The sequence below is a fragment of the Sporothrix schenckii genome (assembly GCF_000961545.1).
Source record: "Sporothrix schenckii 1099-18 chromosome Unknown Cont38, whole genome shotgun sequence".
Classification (NCBI taxonomy): Eukaryota; Fungi; Ascomycota; class Sordariomycetes; order Ophiostomatales; family Ophiostomataceae; genus Sporothrix; species Sporothrix schenckii.
In genome coordinates this window covers 1,576,304-1,595,708 of record NW_015971139.1, presented here as the reverse complement: position 1 = coordinate 1,595,708, position 19,405 = coordinate 1,576,304, and the positions used below count along the sequence as shown (strand labels likewise).

Genomic DNA, 19,405 nt, shown 5'->3' with positions numbered 1-19,405 from the left:
GGACTTCGATGGTGTATTGATTTTGTCGATAGATGTCCCATGTGCGAGGCATGATCGCCCGCTTTCTTTCTGCGTCTACCATGACACGCAAAAAGTCGTATAAAATTATAAAATAAGTATATTAAGAGAAACCGCTAGCATTACACAATGTTACAGAGCAATCGAAAGCCGATGACGGATCGTTCTTGCATATTGCTCTCGGTATGTCGACATCTAAGCTAGTGATTGCATGTGCATGAGGTGTGAATTTCGGAACGGTGTGGTGGCTGCAATGCAGCGATAAGACGGGACAGGATGGACTTACACGAGATGATGCCGGCCGGATATAGCGTCTAGGCGACCGGAAACGGGAAGCAGCAGCCGCTAGGGAAGCCAAACCCCACGTGCGAGGCGCTGTATTTGTGACAGACCCACTGTAACAGGCGTTTTACACTCCGTGAAGTTATCATGAGTTTTGCATTTGGTAGAAATGGGCAAGGTCGGATGGCGAGACATTGCTCTAACATGAGTACCACACGCAACAAGGTGATATTAGTTGAATGTCGTATTTTACTATGGAACCGGAGGAAGATGGATGTCCCGAGAAAAACTATGACTACGGGGCAGCTCCTGACAACTGACTAGTTGGAACTGGAAGCGTCAGCTATCCAAGTGCCGCATGATGGCATTTTGCACCTCGAGTTCGACATCGTGCTCCGTGAGCCAATTGCTGGGGGGGTTGCGCTCCACATAGCGCCGCATCCACTCCTGTTCGTCTGCCACCGCCGCCGAGACGTACCGCCCATCGCGGCCGTCCAGTTCCATTTGCTCCTCGACGCGAAGCAGAAACGGAAGACGGGCCTGTTCGAAAATGCGCAGCGCCTTGGCGATGTCGTACCTGTGTGTGTTGGGATCCGTTGAAGCAGGCTGTTCGTCCGCAGCGGTCGATCTCGATCGGCTGGCCGACAGCGCGCGGTACAGGGCCCAGCAGTCCCCAAACCCCATGGCCGCGCCCGCGCCGTAGGCGCCGGCCGTCGGGTGTGCTGCGTCGCCGACAAACGCGATGCGGTCCGCTTGGGCCAGCTGCTGCAGCCACGGGCCGGAGTCGAGCGGATATGCGTCCATGCCGTCGACCACAGCGAGGACCCGGCTGATGAGGGGGTCCCAGTCCGCGTACAGCCCGCGCAGCCGTTCCACGCCCGCCGCTCCAATCGGGTGCTCCCAGCGCAGGCCCGTTCGGTCCATGTACTCTGGCGTCTCGTCGCGGATGATCACGACGCCGTACATGCCCAGGCCCAGCGCCGAGAGAAAGACGACCTCTCCGTCTTTGCGCCATGCCGACGAGTCGTCGTGCAGGCCTGCGATGCCCGCGACGCGCGCGGCTGGAAATATCGTTCTGTACGCCACGGCACCCTCAAAGGACACGCGGTGGTCCGGCCAGAACTGGCGTCGAATGGGCGAGTACAGACCGTCGGCCGCCACGACAATGTCAAAGTCCCGGGACGTAGGCGTCGTGCCGCCGTCGGGGTTCGCGAACAGCAGCCGCACTGGACCCCGGGCGTCGTCTTTGTCATTGTTATTCGGCGCCAGCTCCACGCCGACCACAGGCTGCCCGTACTGGATGGCGCCCGTTGGTACGTGCGACAGGAGCAGCTTCAGCAGCGGCTCTCTGTGGGTGCGCGCCTGCACATAGTCGTCCTTGAGATGGTCGGACGAGTAGTTGCGGAGCAGCACCGCGCCTGTCCGCCAGTGCCGTGTCACATAGACGGCCCGGTCGGGCGGTCGGTAGGCAATGGCACTGATTTCGGCCGGGGGGATCAGCTTGGTCAGCACCTTCAGCCCGGTGACCGTGAGACTGATCCAGGCACCGGCCTCTCGCGCGCTCGGGGCTTTCTCAAAGGCAACCACCTCAGCATCCGGCAGCCGCGAGAGCGCCAGCACCGCGGCACTGCCGACCAAGCCTGCGCCCACGATTCTGCCGGGACGGTTAGGACATGGACTCGAAGTAAACGAACAAAACGAACCAAACGAACCAAACGAAAACAAGGACAAGAAACTACATACCCGATGCGTAGTGGCATGGTGAAGTTGTTGAGCCAGTGTCAAGTCGCAGGTGCAGCAGATCTCCACATACTGGTATTTTTTAAACTTTGCCAACCGGCCATTATCGGCCTAATATGCAACACAAAAACCCCCACCGCAAATACTTCGTATGGACATGCACCTGTGCCGCTCTGGTTGGGGCTTTTTCTGGACTCCAATTATTAGCCTTTTTTATGATCCACTGTCTACGGTAGACTATCTATTTCTGCAGATCTTTTTTGCATGGTATAAGTCCTAGATTAGTAAACAAAAAAATACTATCAGAGAAATACCTCCTTATTTCCTCTGCCAATTTCTTATCTGTTCTTCTCTCCTGCCGCGTGCTATCTCCTGTGCGACTGGCAAGACATGAACATCTTTATGTATCCTCTCATCTAAGCCTCCACAGCTTTCTCACTGACTACGACCGCTTCTTGCGCGCCATCGTTGCTGGAGCCATCCTGGAGCGATGCGTTGCTCCCACCGGCAGCGTCTTGGCCAATCGCTGTCAAGTCGGCGCCGTGGGACGTCTCCGTGACTTTTTTAAAGGCAACCCACGACAAACCGGGCAGCGAGAGAAAGAAGAGGGCCAGGTTGATGGCGCAGGCCCCGTCGTAGTTGAAGTCCATGGCCGACACGACAAAGCCAAACGTGGACCCGACGGAGCCCAAGGAGTTGATGATGCCAGTAAGCAGGGCAGACTCGTTGACGTTGTTCGTCAAGCTGCCCGTGAGCCAGTACATGTAGACGGTGCATCTATGCAGAGGAAGAGGGTCAGCGACAAAGCATCCCGATAGGCGGAAAACAGCGGATGCAGAGTACACATACAGAGGGTCGGAGATGCCCCAGAGGAGGAACAGGAAGCATGGCAGGCCGTAGCGTGCTTCGACCCAGTCCAGCGTCGGTGGGTTTGTCATGTAGTGATGCTGGACTGCTTGACCGATGATCCACGACGTGCCCGAGGTGATGGACACGACAAAAAAGCCGATGCGTGCGCGCGTTGTGCGGTGGAAGCGGGTCCAGTCGAGCAGCTGGCCAAACGACAGCGCCGCGACCAGGCCGCCGAGGTAGAACAGCATGGAGTTGAGCGCCCGCGTGCGCACCGTGAAGTAGGCAAAGTTGAACTGCCACTGGTACGAGAGGAACCACTGCGAATAAATCATAAACGGCATCAGGCCCAACACCGTGGGCGTTTTGATTAGCGTCCACAGGATGCGAAAGGTCCTGGCCAGCGTCGGCGCCTTTCGGAGGACCACTGGGAGATTGTCACGGCGCTGGACGCGGTGCGCCGGCGAGACATTGAGGGCAAACGGAAAGCCGAGACACATGATGGTCATCAGCGCAACATACGTCGCCTCGCTGATGGACCCACGGTACGCCTTTTCTGCGTTGAGGGCCAGGCTGATGATGCCGCCGATCGACGCGCCCAGGTTCTGGAAGGAGAACTTTAAGGAGGCTGGCGCAGCATTAGACGACGTCCATGGACTGGAATACACACGGTTTGTCCTTACCAGCGAGGCCCTTTCTGTTCTCCTCGGGGTAGCCCATGATGATCGACCCGCTGGCCACCCACAAGAAGCACGCGGACAGGCCGCAGGTCACGGCGCCAAAGAGCAGCAGCCAAGACTCTCCATAGTGGTCGACGACGTAAAATCCCGCAGCGTACGGGGCGTATCCGAACGTGCCAATCTGACAGCATGGAATTAGTATGTAGTTCTCAAACGTAGGCAACCACGCGCCACTTACAAACAGCGTCCACTTGGGCGTCAGATAGTTGCAGAAAATGCCGACAAACGGCGACACGACGGCAAGAATGCCAAAGACAATGGCATTGGCGGCGTTCGACGTGCCGGCGCTGGCACCACCACCAGCACCCATGCCGTTCAGCGCACCAAAGATGCCCGGGCACGTAAAGGCCGTGCAGGCCACCATGACGACGGAAAACAGAGGCGATCGATACCACGACCGCCGCCGTTGCTGCCGATGCAGCTCGTGTTGGAGGTCAGACATGGCGACAGTATTTGTTGTCACGCCTCGTGGGACTCGTCAAAAAGTTGCGAGTGCAAAAGTTAAAAAAAAAAAAAGAAAGAAAACCCCAAAAAAAAGTTTTATCCCGTGTAAAAAGACGATATAAGGGTCCTGTCAAATAAGCAGCGAGGTGGGCAGACGAGATAAATAACGGAGCGAAGCAAGGATACAGCAATGGATCACGCATAAAGGTTTACCATGGGCCATGTTTTCATAGTAGGGATTCGTCTGTTAATGGCCTATATTTCCGGTCTCTTCTTTTTCTTTCGTTTTGTTGTTTCAAAAAAACATCTTGAGGAAATAAAACTAAAACCCGTAAGTGGAGTACTACCAATGAGCAATTATACCGAAATCAAACGCAATATGCACCTAGTACGATCAACACTGACCAGCTAAGCAGAACAGGGTGCTTGAGATGGCATGGTGTTGCGAATGACGACGCATGGGAACGGTGTCCTTGTTTCGCAAGGAAAATAAATAAAATAATTAGACGTAAATATGCGGATACACAATGAGCACGCACCTGCCGGCATATGCCAAGCAGTCCACCATGTGCCGTGCTGCCGATTCCGAGTCAGTGCTCCTCGGGACATTCAAGTAACATCATCCGCGTGAGATATGAGACAATGCTGCTGCGAGCCGGCCCCGGCCTGGGAGGCGATGCCCCACCCGATTTTTCCACGTGGTGCTGTTCTCCCTGCTGCAGAGTGCCCGACTACCCTGACTTATCACCTTGCCCCTGGTTTGTCCATCAGTTGTTTTCCACCGCAGCCGTTTCCGCGACCCTCTCTCTTCGAGCTCGTTCTTCTTGCCGATTTTTGCTCGAATAATGCACACACAAGCTACAGCACACCAGAGCTGCGCCCACGAGTATAATCGGTACTCCGATGAACAAAACCTTCAGTCCCGCGCTCCGACCCGGGTCGCTGTGCTCGCCGTCGCTGCAAACGAGAGGTGGAACGGACGCGCCGGGAACCCACGTCACGAGCACGGCGGAGCACGTCAGGATGTCTGGTGGCGTCGGTGACAGCGTACGGCGGTCGGCCGCGTTCCACGCGATGTGGTACGGGTTGTGGACGCGGACCGAGGCCGGAGCCGAAAAGCTGTACTGGTCTTTCAGGGTCTCGATTGTGACGCCCATCTGCTGCACACACATGTTGGATGCGACATTGGCCAGGATGACAGTAAAGGGCATGTCGTTGAGCCGGTAGTCACTATTCGGTTGTTTATGATGAGTTCGCCAGATCGTATGCAAAAATAGGGCAGTAAGAAAGGGAACTGTTGTGTTCAGGGACGTCCTACCTTGCACAGCAGTACGCCGTATTGACCGTACTGTACGACGCGTACGTGACTGTGGTGCTCGTGGATCGCTGCGTTTCGGTAAAGGCGGCTACATTGTACGCCGTCCAGCCGCTCGGGCACACGGCGGGGCTGAAGAAGAAGCGGCTCTCAGGGACGACCGCATCCCAGCCGGCCGGCTGGCAGTCGGCGAAACGAAGGTTCGTTGGGTCCGATACGGTGATTCCGATTGTCGTAACCGTGTAGTTGTTCCACCAGAAGCTCGACACGATGCTGGTTGTGGAGAACAAACTGTCGCAGTCGGGTGGTGCCACAAAGGGTGTTGTGAGGGAGAGGAGTGACGTGGCTGTACCAGTGGCTAAGGCCGTGGTTGTGGACGCTGTCGTTGATGCCGGCAGAGAGAAAGACATGATGCGTCTACCATGGAACGGGTGTACACTTGATGCAGTGAGAACGGAGCTGTTCAGGCAAGGCGTGATCAACAGGGCGTCGTGCGTTGTGAGTCTATAGTCTATGGGATCGATGAATGTTTATGTCAGTGGCACATTCGTCTCAGTCCTTCGTTGTAGATGCCGTCTACCTGCATGCAAAGACGTCGTTTGATTGTTTTAGCCACCCCTGGCAGGTTTGTGCGACTGTCGCTGTCGACAGTCGCTGCTATGGTTTCCTCTTGCCCGCATAATTTTGCATTTTGGCAAAAGCAAGGGCTACGAACACCGGGTAAGATGCCATGACTGGACCAACAGACCAGGTCTGCTATATACAGGGGCTTGGTCTACGGAACAAGCTCGCGTCAGGCAGTACCCGGTTACTCTGGAATCATGTGTTGCCTGATCGTTAACCATTAACAGTCGCCGATACGGATTTCATCCTGACATTTTTTCCAGGCGTCTGGCCACCGAGAGGCACTGCTGTTATTGACAACGAGGCTAACACCAATCACAAAGTGGGTTCTCAGACCCGTGTACCAGGACAACAAGCGCACGTGGGAGGCGGGCGAGACGCTCAAGTACACACATGAAGCCACGCGGGTGTGCACGTACGCGTAGGTGCTGCAGCTGGAACGGGCCTGACGCCGAAAGCGTGTCTGCCGAGCACGAACGGTGTAGACGGGGCCGGGTGCCAGGCGGCCTGTCTACTGTTACGTATTACGCCGGGTGCGTCGGGCTACTTTGACAATATGTGGTCGTGGATGGCGGACCGCATGATGGACGACCCCGACACGATGTCGGCGAGCAGCAGCATGGACCAACTGTCGATGTACGGTGCTCGCGGCATGTTCATCGAAAGTACGGACGCTACGTGGCTATACACATTCGATGACGACGAGCAGAACGTACTACGGAGTGACAGGCGCACCTCTCTCTGGTGATTGACTCGGACGCGTAGCCGTAGGCAGCATTCCAGCGGCCTCCGTGCGGCCCACAACACCCGCAATGTGCCACACGGCAACGTCGAACCTGGCTGCCAGCAAATTGCGGAGGACCTCGTATTGCGTATGCCGTACGCTGGCGTGAGGGAACAGAATGGGGAGAGATATGGAGACGATATTGGGCCAGCGAATCAGATGTTCCTCCGTCCTCCGCTGGCTCTAATTCGTCTTCGCGTGGCTTTGTTATCGCGTCAATAGGACTTGAGCAACACAGACGATGCGAGGAGAGCCACGGTCAGCGACCCTACGATGTATGTCGAGCATATCCACAGTATCCCACGATCTGAACGAGTCCACTATACCCACTTTTGTCTGATGCATTCTTCTTACGACTTCGTTCAGGCTACTCCGCAGACGCTCCCCAATACGGCCACGTTCATCTTCATCAAATCCCCACGATTCCCACCACGAGCCACGCTAACGAAGCGAGCGTTATCAGCAGACAATTAGTTGGTGGCGAGGCTAAGACGCAGACTGACGACTCCACGAGTAGACTGGGGAACGGTTCGACTATCGGTTCAAAGAGGGGAACGGCACACGACTCGCCACTAGCCCAGTTTAGGAAGGGAATCTACGACGCAGCGACACCACGGCCCGACGTCACTGCGATATCCGGAATATCGCCAGGAAGCAGACGAGGAGGCGAACGACGCGAGGGACCCTCTTGGCAGCCGATGGATGGCGAGCCTCTTTTGAATGTTTCCCTTGGAGGTTTCTTTATCTTGGACGTTTAGCATTTTGTTGGCTGCGTGAAACTCATCTTGAATTTCCTCATTGTCTTTTATCTTTCCATCCTCTTGTTTGTTCATACCCTCGTTTTTATCCTCCTGGTGTGATCCAGCTCGACTCTCTCCGGCCTCATCCACCCTTTTTTGTTTACACATATATCACTCCAACAAGATATCACACACACACACAACATGACACAAGGAAAGTCATGGGAGGCGCTGGCCGCCCAGAAGCGTGAGCAGCTGGCGGCATCGCTACCCAAGCAGTGGCTGGTGCCGGACGAGCTGCTGCCGCCCGCGGACCAGGACGACATTACAGGCTGGCCGGCGGCGTCAGGGTGGTTCACGCCCGAGGAGCTGCGCATCACCGAGTCGACGGCGTCGGAGCTGCTGCCGCAGCTGGTGTCGGGCGCGCTGACGAGCGTGGCGGTGACGCAGGCGTTTTGCAAGCGCGCCGTGGCCGCGCAGCAGCTGCTCAACTGCCTGGCGGAGACGTGCTTCGACCGGGCGCTGGCGGCGGCGGCGGCGCGCGACGCGCACCTGGCGCGCACGGGGCAGCCGGTGGGCCCGCTGCACGGGCTGCCGGTGTCGCTCAAGGACAACATCAACGTCAAGGGCCTGGACTCGACGGTGGGCTTCGCGTCGCACGTGGGCGACCCGGCGGCCGAAGACGCGGCGCTCGTGGCCGTGCTCGAGGCGGCCGGCGCCGTGCCCTACGTCAAGACCAACGTGCCGACGGCCATGATGATTGCCGAGACGGTCAACAACGTCTTTGGCCGCACCATCAACCCGCTGCACCGCGGCGTCACGCCGGGCGGCTCGTCCGGCGGCGAGTCGGCGCTCATCACCTTTGGCGGCAGCTGCCTGGGCGTCGGCTCCGACATTGGCGGCTCGCTGCGCATCCCCGCCGCCTGCACGGGCCTCTTCACGCTGCGCGCGTCCGGCGGCCGCTTCCCCGTGCGCAACTGCCGCTCCGGCATGCCCGGCCAGGAGGCCGTCATGTCCGTCAACGGCCCGCTGGCGCGCACGCTCGACGACATTGAGGCGTACACGCGCGCCGTGCTCGGCGGCCGGCCCTGGCTGCTCGACAGCAAGTGCCTGCCCATCCCCTGGCGCGCCGCGGCCGCCGTCGACGACGTGCCCAAGACGCTGACCATTGGCGTGCTGTGGCACGACGGCGTCGTGCGGCCCACGCCGCCCGTCGCGCGCGCCCTGAAGCTGGCCGTCGCGCGCCTGGCCGCCGCCGGCCACACGCTGGTCGACTGGGACCCCGTCGACCAGGCCGAGGGCGCGCGGCTGCTCTCGCGCATGTTTGTCGCCGACGGCGGCAAGACCATCCTGCACGAGCTGGACCGCACGGGCGAGCCGCTGCGGCCCGAGATGGCCATGTACGGCGCGGCCACGGAGCTGGGCACCGCCGACATGTGGAAGCTGCACCTGGAGCGCACCGCGTACCAGGGCAGGTACCTCGACCGCTGGAACGCGGCCGGCCTCGACGCCATCCTGTGCCCGACCATCCCCTTCAACACGGTCAAGCACGGCGCCTTTGAGCACGTCGGCTACACGGGTGTCTACAACGTGCTCGACTACGCCTGCATGTCGTTCCCCACCGGCCTGCTCGTCGACAAGGCCATTGACCGGCCCGTGGACCCGTCGAGCGCGGCGTACGCGCCGCTCAGCGAGGCGGACCAGAAAGTGGCCGCGGGCTACGACGCCGAGACGATGCACGGCCTGCCCATCAGCCTCCAGCTGGTGGCGCGGCGGCTGGAGGAGGAGAAGGTCATTGGCATGTGCCGCCGCGTGCTGGCCGCCATCGCGGAGCCGACTGTCAACGGCGTGCACGCATAGCGGTTGAGGGGTTGAGGCGTGTGTCGTTCAACGGCATGTCTGTCACTCGGCCGCCCTTGCATCGGTGCGGCCTTTGGTTGTGTATATTAAGGAAGTCATGACGTAGACTCGAATGCAAGTACGACGTACATAGTAGACATTGTGCATGTTGTATACCGTCTTGGTGACGTGCGCTATGAGACACGTTCCAAAGTGAGATGATTGCAGACTGTTTTTAACACCATATTGCGGTACTTTGAGATGCTTTCCTCCTTCCGTATATTTGATACTTTTACATGATTTTCCTTGACCCATCGTACGTCCCCCACACAACCTATTTCTGCTTGCCGTCCAAATCCGCAAAGTACGAGTATCCCGCATCCGAGTCGTCGTTGAAGCGCTTCTTGCGGTCCAGCCGGTCAATCTCCTGGATGTCCTCGGGGTGCAGGCGGAAGTCGCCGGCGAGGTTCTGCTTGATGCGCTCGGCCGTCTTGGACTTGGGGATCACGACGTGGCCGTGGCCAATGCCCCAGGCCAGCGCCGTCTGCGCGCTCGTCTTGTCGTACTTGGCGCCGATGCGCTTCAGCGTCGGGTCGTCGAGCAGGCGCTCGGCGTGCGCCCCGTACGTGTCGTTCTGGTTGCCAAACGGCGAGTACTGCGTGATGGTGATGCCGAGGCCGCGGTTGTAGATGGCAAAGTCCGTCTGCTGCAGCCACGGGTGCATCTCCATCTGGTGCACGGCGGGCACCACGGCCGTGTGCGCCAGCAGGCGGTCGAGCTCGGCGCGGCTAAAGTTGCAGACGCCAATCGCGCGCGTCTTGCCCTGTTCGCCGGCCAGCTTCTCCATGGCATGGTATGTGTCGACAAAGTCGACGTCGCCCGTCTGCGTCTTGGCGCCGGGCAGCTGGGCCGCGGGCCAGTGCATGAGGTACAGGTCCACATAGTCCAGCTGCAGCTTCTTGAGCGACGCGTTCAGGGCCGGCTCGACGTCCTCGGGCTTCATGTCGGCTCGCCACAGCTTCGTCGTGATGAACAGCTCCTCGCGCGGCACCTTGCTGCGCTGGATCGCACGCCCCACGGCCTCCTCGGTGCCGTAGATGGCGGCCGTGTCAATGTGGCGGTAGCCCTCCTGGAGCGCGGTCAAGACGGCCTCCTCCTGCGCGTCCTTGTCGTTCCACGTGCCCAAGCCGAGGGCCGGGATCTTGGCACCGGTGTTGAGAGTGAAGACGGAATGCATGGTGTTGTGTGCGGTTGAATGAGAGCAGCAGTTGTTGTGAAAATGAATATTGTGCAGTTGTTAACGAATTTGAGGTTTTGTCAATTGATCGAGACAGAACATGCAATTGATGGACAGCAAATCGATCTCATATATCTTGCCATATCGATGATGTCAGTCGTTTCGCATTTTCTCTGACAGCTCTGGAGCTTCCACCCGTCCAAACCGTTGTAAGTGTGTGCCCAGTACAACATAAATTGTGGTCCCTTTGTCTTAGCTTAGCATCGACGACGTAATCGCGGAGCGAATGGACAAACATCGCCTCCGGAAGTACCTCGATGCCAAATGCGCTAGCAAATGGTCTCTAGCCGATCAGTGCATACATGTTATTGTGCAAAACCAGAAATTAATTCACTGAGCCTCCCTACCTAAGCGCCTCCGTATTAGTGCTCGAGTTTGGCATACGGACAATGCATCCCAAAACATGTCTATCAATGCAACGGAGCTTAGCTATCACCATTCACTGTGACCACAGAGACTCTCCCCCCGTTAAGCCAGGTAATTAGGCCCCGGCCCCTGCAGCCACCGGCACAAATGCCGGGATCAGTAGCTATGTGTACATGGACGGATGGTCCTCCGCTGCCCATTATGCAGGCCCTCCGTCGTCTGCATAGCCTTTCCGATACGACTCCAACTGGAGTTCGCGGTAATATTTTCTCAACGTCGCGTCCTCCCGCTCCTGTTCGCGCTGGTTCCATTCAATCATGTACACGGCTTCATTGTCAAACTCGAGCATGTCGTCCGGGGTGGACCAGGTGTGCTTGGGCGGCTGGCTCTTTGTGATGTCAACCACCCATCCACAGCTGCTCAGTTGTCCTACAATGGAGTCCCTGTGCGTCTGCCAGAGATCTTTGGTAGGGTCGTTCGATTCGACTCTCAGGTCGTCGTCCCCTGAATACTCTGCCTCGTCCTCGGTTTCGTCATCTGAGTCGCAGCCGATCAGGTGTAGGTGGACTGTGACTTTGTTCAGGGACGACAACAGCTTAAGCTGTGTGTGGATGAGATCCAGACCCTGTGTGAAGCGGCGCGTATCAGGGGAGAACAAATTGCTGAGCCCAAAGTCCAGCCATAGCCCGAGTGTGGTGATGCCGGCGCAAACACGTAGAAAGTATATCTCATCGAGGTTCAGGATCTCTTCATGACGCCACGAGTGGTCCGGCTGTCTGTGGCTTATTCGCGTATAATTGGGGAAGTCAACGACGACGTGACGAAGCAGATGAGCTTGATTCACACTCTGGATAACAAACGTGACGAGACAGTTCACAAACCGATAGTGGTTGCCAGAATAGAGAATCGAGATGGCTTCTCTGTGTATACGCTTGTTGACGCGGAGTAGGGTCGGGTCGAGGTGGACCCCTTCTTCTGTGCAAATCTGGGCCGGCTTGCCATCACGGTACTCATGACGGAGAGTTATGGTCCCGCGGTGAATGAGCAGTTCCGCATAGACCTGAAGCCTGATTTCGACGGGGAGAGCAAAGAAATCCATTATTTCGAAGCGGGAATGACGGTGGCATCGGTAGAAAGTTGAGTAATATCACCGACGTCTACCAGGGCGGAGTAAGTAAAAATCGTTCCGTTGTGTCCTGTGAACGGATTCGAGGACTTCAAGCAGCCGACGGAATATGGATCTAGTCTACATATATGGTTCTCGACGTATATGGCCCGGCAACCCACAAACGCTGCATGTGGGCAGCGTCCTGGTAAAGGTTGCATCCATGAGCCTGAAATTTTCAGCTGTTGATTAGAACGCCACACCATTCATTGTTCATAACATCCAATGAGAGCGCGACACGCACAATATCTTGTTGGGCATCCATTATATCAAATTGTGAGCCACTGTGCCCGGGGAGACATACCTAACGTCTCTGGGACCTTGTCACCAACACGTGTTTGTAATAATACTGGGAAGTACGAGAAAACACCTTTGTTAGTGGGTTCTCTGGCAGGCTGAAGTTCTCCCAAGACGGACAGAATGCCAGCGCAACGGAAAGGTCGAGTTGTCATGTTTCGGTCAAGTGCGGTGAAAACGGACATGGCGAAGATGAATATGATGATGATTGTGACGAAAAAAGCACCTGACCATGCTTCAAATCTGTAAAATGCAAGAAAAGAGGCAAGAGGTGAAACGATAGACTAATGACACAGCATATCGGAATAATTATTAGATTTTTTTTTTTTTTCAAGCTATCCCGGTCTTCACTCCATTTCTTCGCAGACGTACGTCTAACAAGGTAATAGACGTCGTTTCCATGTCTTGAGTAGTCAGACTTGTTAGAGCGTAATTACGACGCATTTATTGTGTAAGAGGTGCGAGACACGGTGCTCGTAGAGTGAATCGCAAATTATCTCCGGAGCGGAATCGGTCGACTTTTATCCCCGATTTTGGACGTCCACCGTATAGAAGTATATAAACCGAGACAGGTCGACGATACAAATAATTTTCCAGATTTGATTTAATACACTCATCATTATTACCTTTTTCGTTGCCTTTTCATTGATTCCTCACTCTTCACTTTTGAGTCATGCTCTTCACACAGCACGCAGGCATTGGCGCAGCCGCCACGATCCCGGTGCCGGATGCAGAGCCGATTGTGGTCTACAGCCCTCTCGTTCTCAAGACAACTAACCGCCGTGTCGACCTGCAACTCCGTGTCACTGCGCCGGCTTCTGTGGAGAAGAACAGCAATGGCAAAGAGCTCCCCATCCTCCTTCTGTCTCACGGCCACGGCCGCAGCGATTGGCTGTCGTCGCAGCAAGGCTACGCGCCGCTTGTCGAGTTTTATGCCGGCCACGGCTTCGTGGTGCTTCAGCCGACACACCTCAGCTCCAGGGCGCTCGGCCTGGAGTTGAACGGCGACTCCATCCGCGAGCTGTTTCTCGAGTCGCGCGTCCAGGACATGTCGACCCTGCTGGACCGTCTCGACGAGATTGAGGACGGCGTGCCCTTTCTGCGGCGCGGCCAGCTCGACCGTGCGCGCGTCGCCGTGGCCGGCCACTCGCTCGGCGGCATCACGGCCAGCGTGCTCCTGGGCGCCGTCAACACGGACCCGCGCGACGGGCACGTGACAAACGCTGTGGACACGCGCATCAAGGCCGGCGCCATCATTGGCGGCCCCGGCAGTGCGGGCACGAACCAGTCGGACCTGTCGGACAACGGCAAGGTCCTGCTGCCCCTGTACGACCCAGACTTTTCTACGATGGCGACGCCCGCCCTCGTGGCGTGGGGCGACGAAGACGGCGGTCCGCACTTGACGGTGCGCGGCGCCGACTGGCACAACGATCCGTACACGCTGGCGCCAGCGCCCAAGGTGTCGCTCACGATCAAGGGCGGCAAGCACGGGTTCGGCGGCATCAGCGGGTGGGACGCGGGAGAGACGCAGGACGGCAGTCCCGAGCGGCTGGGCACCGTGCAGCGTCTGACGTGGGCCTATCTGTGGAGCCAGCTGTACCCGGAGGACAGGGCCTGGGCAGAGGCGAGCGCGGCGCTGCAGGGGCTGGCGGATCTGGCCAGAGTTGAGAGTAAGTAGGCGAGCAGGGAGCGGGCGAAGATGGGAAGATTGGTTCAAAATTAGGGCAGTCTATAGTAGTTGTGCATCCAACTAGATGTTGTAGATTCTGGCTAGTTTGCATATATTTAAATCGTTGTCTATTCATATATATAAACATGTGGTGTCATACACAGGCATCGTACCATCCAAAGAAATCTCCCCGTTGACCTCCGTCACCTGGGCGGGCGTGGTGGCCTTGCCATTGGCTACCTCCGCCGTCGTATCGGCAGCGTCGGCCATCTCCGTCAGCAGTTCAACCGTCTTATGGTCCACAACCGTGGCTCTGCGGTAGTCGATGATGACTTCAGGGTCGTTCGCGTGTCGGTGTTGGGCCGTCGTGGCATTCCAGTGCTGCCAGACGCTGGTCCGTACTCTTACATAGAGCGCACATGTGCCCACTATTGTTTAACGTTTCTATTTTCTTTTCTTGCCATTTTCTATGAGTAGCGATCGAAATACATCATCTCCGCAGGGCCTCCCTTCTCCCTCCTGTTATGATCCACCGTCCCTCTCTTACGCCAGATTTTGCTCGACGAGGGCGGCCACGGTGTCGAGCGGGTCGTGGAACTTCACGCCAAAGTCCCGCGTCGCCCGTGTCGTGTCCGCTGTGCTCGGGTTCGAGAACGGTCCCGAGCCCGTCAGCTTCAGCGGGAAGGACGGGTACTTTTCCTTGACATAGGCTGCAAGCTCCTCCCACGTCACCCGCGGCCCAAGGTTCACCACCTCCGTCACTGTATACCGGCCCTTGCCCTCCAGCTGCTCGCTGGGCACCGAAATGGCGGCCACGTGGGTGGCCGACACATCCCGCACGTCCACCAGCGCACTCGGCACGGGCGGCTCCGGCGACTGCAGCGCCCCCAGGTAGAGGTTGTTCACGCCGTGCGGCTTGTCTGTGGGCAGTTGCGAGCGGTCGTGGCCAATGACAAAGAACGGGTGGATCGTGACAATCTCGGGAATCTTCTCGCCCTTCTTGGCAGCGGCGTCCACGTAGTCCAGCGTCGCGCGGTGCGCCAGGATCTTGGAGATTTGGTACTTTGTGAATTCGGCGCTACCGTCGTCTGGATAGGTCGCATCCACATCGACCTGCAGCGACCGGTTGACGCCCTCCTTCGCCTCGTAGCCGGGGCGCGAAACCCAGTCGAGCGGCAACAGGGCGACCGCCGACGAGGTAATAATGACGCGCTTCACTGTCTGCGCCTCTGTGGCGGCTTCAAGAAGGGCGACCGTGCTGTTGACGGCCGGGTTGATGTAGCCCTCGTGCAAGTCCAGACCGGGCTGGGCCAGAGGGGACGCCACGTGCACAATGTAGTCGACACCGCCCGACAGCGCTTTCGCCAGGGCTGCCTTCTTGCTGAGGTCGGGCACCACAAGGACCTCGAGACGGTCGCCGGCGTCGGCGTGGCGCGCCTTGGTGAGTGCAACCTGCTCCTCTTTGCGAACAGTCACACGAACGCGGTAGCCCTTGGCGAGTGCATCATGGAGCACCTCGGCGCCGATAAAGCCCGTCGTGCCGGTAATGAGGACGAAAGGAGTCGACATGGTGGTAGGATGTAGTCAATGTAAAGTAGTTGCTGAAAGTAGTTGCTAGTAGTTGGTAGTCCTGGGATATTGTTATTATTGCGTGAAGAGTGTTGAAGCTATGAGAATGAGAGGGCCAGACACAAACAACATCTCGTCACCATCGAGGACCTCTCGTCTCTATATATGTGCTCCATTCTTGCCGCGACGAGCACGCCTTGCAGCTTTTCTAATCAAGAACAACCACACCAAATCCAATTGCCTGATTGACAATCAAATTCCATCAGCCTCTCTACAAAGAGACTACAGAACGGAGGACAAAATAAGGTGCTTAGCGCAATCGCTCAGGTAAGGCAGATGGACTGACGCAATAGCCGATTGGATGTGTATGTGGGCGTCGTGTAAGTGCGTTGCTGCCGCTTACCAAAGCGCGTCTTTGAAGCAAACGTATTCTGTATTAGTGAACAAATTTGCGCATTCCGTTCCACTAACAGCAGAAGCTCGGCGAACTCCGCTTTTTTACATTTGTCAACCTCTCTCTCGACCAATCACATAACAAACAGACTGACAAAATTCATGTGTCACCTCCCTCGCTCTCTCGAAAGCTGCCTAAAAAAGCCACAACAGTTGGAATGACGACAAACTGCATCCGTCTCCGTTTCCAATTTGTCGTGTCAATGGACTGCGGGTTTCCGTTTGCAACGTGTTCTTTCAATACCTGCTGTAGGTAAACTATGCGTGACGTATTACGGCGTGCACATTCATTTTTTTGGCGAAATGGAAGTAAGATCGGCATGAATAATTATGTGATACACATAAATAGGGATTAAATAAAATAAAGATGGAAGTCACGCTTATCAAAAGATGGCCTTCCTTGTTCGAAAAATTTCCCGGGAACTTCGCCGTCGTGGCAGAAGACAACACCTACCGGCATACACCGGACCACAGTCCGCGCTAGATAGCATAGGACCTTAACACTCTCTTTGTTTGGTTCGTGCTCTACTTCTTATCTGTTGCCGCTTGAAATACTGTCGCCATTGCTTTTGACCACTTGTATCTAAGGATGTAGCTGCCATATTTAGGCTCAATTTCCTCAGCCGCTATTGTTAACATATTGATAGCTGTGTAAGCCCACTCTTCCCCCCTTTTTAAAAACGAATTGAAGGCCACCTACATCAACCTAGAGGCGGACAGAAGATCAGAGACACTAGCGCCGACTGCATTTTCCAATGAAAATACCGCTTTCGAGTCTGCTATACTCTCGGCCGCCATATTCTCCCCTTTTAGCAGTCTGAGCATCCTCTTCCTGGTGGAGGCATCTGCAGAGTCCATGAAAGTCGCATTTCGTAAATCATAAAGACCTCACTGCTTCAATTGACATAGCTAGGCCCTGCTTAAATTTTGCATTTCAATAAATGAGAAGACTATTGCCATACTAGCTCCGCTCGCTGCTACCAGGTGCCAACATTATTGTCGTGACACGATTGGTGCCGTGTCTGTGCAAACTCCGAATACGCTAGCTGCATGCTTGTCCTCGCTGCCCCGCAGATACCCGCCCGCCGTGGGCTAGTGGCCCAAGCAGTGATGTTCTAGACCCACCTGATGAGATCCGCCAAGATCTCCTCACAACATGAATTCCGTGATTGCTGTAACGGTATAAACTATGGCATCATCACTTTTCATATACGCATCTAATCTTATTACCACATGCAGCCATCCATGAGCACCTCTGTATGCCCTTGCTTAGTCCTACTGCTGCTTGTTGGGCCGCTCGTGCATTACCCATGGTTGTATTTGTGTAAACGGCCGACACGGGCCACCCTTTTGGTTTAGGGCGATGAGAACTTACACATCGCCTTGCTCATTTCAGCGCAGCGAGGGCCATTGCCCCAAGCGTGGATATTTCGAACGCATCTGCACCCTCCGTAAATGCGAAGCTTATCAACTTCGCCCATGGCATATTTCTGCAGATTCCCCCGCCGTCCTCGAGCCAAGCGATGCAAACACGGGGCGATATTGTCGTCATTGGCCACTCCGTAGACGACATTGTCTACGCCCGTGATGGCCGTGTCAGTTACCAGCCATGAGAAAGCGGGACACGCTGTCTAGCGCCGATTGTGGTCCGGTGTATGCCGGTAGGTGCTGGTTTCTGCCACGACGGCAATGTTTGGTCTAGAACGCGTCTACGGGAGGATCGTATTTGTTTAGGGCACCCAGAGCTCCGGCTTGTACTTGTCCTTGTAGCCTCACGGAATGAGGGGCCACTCTATTTCAAAGAGCAATAGATGTGGCTGGCAATCGACTCAAACTGTGGTGCTAAGCTCGGCAAAAGCTGGACTCCAATGGCCTTCAGACTCTCCAAGTCGTTCAGACCAGTGCACGTGGGACCCACACAAAGGCGCATAATAAGAACGGTGCATTGAGACAGAGTGAAGGCCGCTCAAGCAGGGATCGTGTTGAGACAATTGAGTTGGATCATGTCGACATTGTCGGTTCTGTCTGCCGGTTCATCGTCCTAGGCACCTGAGGCATACATACCACCAGGCGCCTATCACCAGGGATTTATCGGGGAGGGACCTGCTAGGTGGCAACAGCCACGACGGCTAGCAACACACGACGGCCGGCAACGCACGACGGCCGGCAACGGCCCTGACAGCGGGCCGCACCTTCTGATATAGACCCCGTTGAATCACCGCAGACTCGCAGTGTAAGCCACGGACTTGAACAGGCCATGACAAGATGTGACCCACAGCCCCCTAGTATGAAAAGACAGCCACTCTTTTGCTATCTCTGCCACCTGTCGCTCGTCTTTGCCTTTCATTTACTTCTTATTAAGTCATGGAACAGTTCACTTCTGATGCTAGCAAGAGACCAACTGTCTCACTTACAATGTCTTTTATGTCTGCATCCCCCCTTTTTGTTAGTCAGGTGAAGACAATGGCACTATACTCCGGCTCCAACACGGTCTCTAGAACTGCGACTGCCCGACGTTACGTAGGCCTTTTCGTAACTACGTCTTCTTTTGATACAAATGCGTCTCGTTGCTAATCGTTTAACTTCCTGCTTCCCTGACAGGCGGCCGCTCTTCAATTAATCTGGGGGTTCTAGCGTCAAGGAGGACAGCCCTTGTCCTAGAGAATACCCGCCTCCTTGTGGTGGCGTTAAAGGCTTGCGCCCCAGGACGCGGCGGGGGCTGGTATTGTGGGCGTAGGACTGGGTTGCGCTTCGCAGGCCGCCTGCTCTCGGAAAGCTCCTCCTCGCCCGCACGGTAGTTTCTTTTCTTAGCCCTCGATCACGAGCCTAACCTTCCACCGTGATTTGAAAGCACCAGACAGCGCGGCTCGAGTGAGCAGAGACCGCTAACCGTAGCGACAGCGTGGGCGACGGCAGCGATGACAACAACGACGACGGCAACGACGTCCGTAGCAAATGCGGCCTCCACCTTACCTTCATCCCGTATTTTTATCGGCTCACCTTTAAAAGCCGTGCAATGTCTTCCCGTCCTTATCGCAGCGCCGATCGTCTCTCCTTTCTTTCACAGCTCCACCTCACATTTCTCCCAGTACGTATAATTGGCAGGTTTCTAAAGAGTGTACCAGCCTAACGCGTGATTTGAAGACTCAACTACTAGTACTATGCCAAAGAGTGATTACGAGTATTCAAAAAGTAATCTGCCTCTTGTGTCCTT

At 56.3% G+C, this 19,405-nt stretch overlaps 9 protein-coding genes across 9 annotated transcripts; 4 read left to right on the top strand and 5 right to left on the bottom strand.

Annotated features, from left to right (window-relative positions):
• Nucleotides 1–639: 639 nt before the first annotated feature.
• On the bottom strand, nucleotides 640–2,060 carry SPSK_06280 (Salicylate hydroxylase (Salicylate 1-monooxygenase); the record flags this gene model as incomplete). Its single annotated transcript, XM_016732986.1, has 2 exons — nucleotides 640–1,954; nucleotides 2,044–2,060. The coding sequence occupies 2 exons, from the start codon at nucleotides 2,058–2,060 to the stop codon at nucleotides 640–642; spliced, it is 1,332 nt and encodes a 443-aa protein (XP_016592240.1).
• A 396-nt stretch (nucleotides 2,061–2,456) lies between these two features.
• On the bottom strand, nucleotides 2,457–4,071 carry SPSK_06213 (uncharacterized protein; the record flags this gene model as incomplete). The annotated part of the gene is made up of 4 exons (XM_016732920.1): nucleotides 2,457–2,817; nucleotides 2,890–3,517; nucleotides 3,573–3,750; nucleotides 3,808–4,071. 4 exons carry the CDS (start codon nucleotides 4,069–4,071, stop codon nucleotides 2,457–2,459), a joined length of 1,431 nt encoding a protein of 476 aa, XP_016592239.1.
• Nucleotides 4,072–4,840: 769 nt separating this feature from the next.
• Nucleotides 4,841–5,798, bottom strand: SPSK_06479 (uncharacterized protein; the record flags this gene model as incomplete). The annotated part of the gene is made up of 2 exons (XM_016733185.1): nucleotides 4,841–5,303; nucleotides 5,392–5,798. 2 exons carry the CDS (start codon nucleotides 5,796–5,798, stop codon nucleotides 4,841–4,843), a joined length of 870 nt encoding a protein of 289 aa, XP_016592238.1.
• Nucleotides 5,799–6,568: 770 nt separating this feature from the next.
• On the top strand, nucleotides 6,569–7,018 carry SPSK_06712 (uncharacterized protein; the record flags this gene model as incomplete). Its single annotated transcript, XM_016733411.1, has 2 exons — nucleotides 6,569–6,756; nucleotides 6,784–7,018. The coding sequence occupies 2 exons, from the start codon at nucleotides 6,569–6,571 to the stop codon at nucleotides 7,016–7,018; spliced, it is 423 nt and encodes a 140-aa protein (XP_016592237.1).
• A 19-nt stretch (nucleotides 7,019–7,037) lies between these two features.
• Nucleotides 7,038–7,554, top strand: SPSK_06689 (uncharacterized protein; the record flags this gene model as incomplete). The annotated part of the gene is made up of 2 exons (XM_016733390.1): nucleotides 7,038–7,071; nucleotides 7,163–7,554. 2 exons carry the CDS (start codon nucleotides 7,038–7,040, stop codon nucleotides 7,552–7,554), a joined length of 426 nt encoding a protein of 141 aa, XP_016592236.1.
• A 186-nt stretch (nucleotides 7,555–7,740) lies between these two features.
• SPSK_06191 (amidase) lies at nucleotides 7,741–9,396 on the top strand (the record flags this gene model as incomplete). The annotated part of the gene is made up of 1 exon (XM_016732898.1): nucleotides 7,741–9,396. One exon carries the CDS (start codon nucleotides 7,741–7,743, stop codon nucleotides 9,394–9,396), a length of 1,656 nt encoding a protein of 551 aa, XP_016592235.1.
• Nucleotides 9,397–9,709: 313 nt separating this feature from the next.
• SPSK_06513 (alcohol dehydrogenase (NADP+)) lies at nucleotides 9,710–10,612 on the bottom strand (the record flags this gene model as incomplete). Its single annotated transcript, XM_016733217.1, has 1 exon — nucleotides 9,710–10,612. One exon carries the CDS (start codon nucleotides 10,610–10,612, stop codon nucleotides 9,710–9,712), a length of 903 nt encoding a protein of 300 aa, XP_016592234.1.
• Nucleotides 10,613–11,237: 625 nt separating this feature from the next.
• Nucleotides 11,238–12,137, bottom strand: SPSK_06517 (uncharacterized protein; the record flags this gene model as incomplete). The annotated part of the gene is made up of 1 exon (XM_016733221.1): nucleotides 11,238–12,137. The coding sequence occupies one exon, from the start codon at nucleotides 12,135–12,137 to the stop codon at nucleotides 11,238–11,240; it is 900 nt and encodes a 299-aa protein (XP_016592233.1).
• A 1,036-nt stretch (nucleotides 12,138–13,173) lies between these two features.
• Nucleotides 13,174–15,753, top strand: SPSK_05950 (uncharacterized protein; the record flags this gene model as incomplete). The annotated part of the gene is made up of 4 exons (XM_016732658.1): nucleotides 13,174–14,174; nucleotides 14,334–14,567; nucleotides 14,722–14,836; nucleotides 14,956–15,753. The coding sequence occupies 4 exons, from the start codon at nucleotides 13,174–13,176 to the stop codon at nucleotides 15,751–15,753; spliced, it is 2,148 nt and encodes a 715-aa protein (XP_016592232.1).
• Between the last annotated feature and the right edge of the window lie 3,652 nt (nucleotides 15,754–19,405).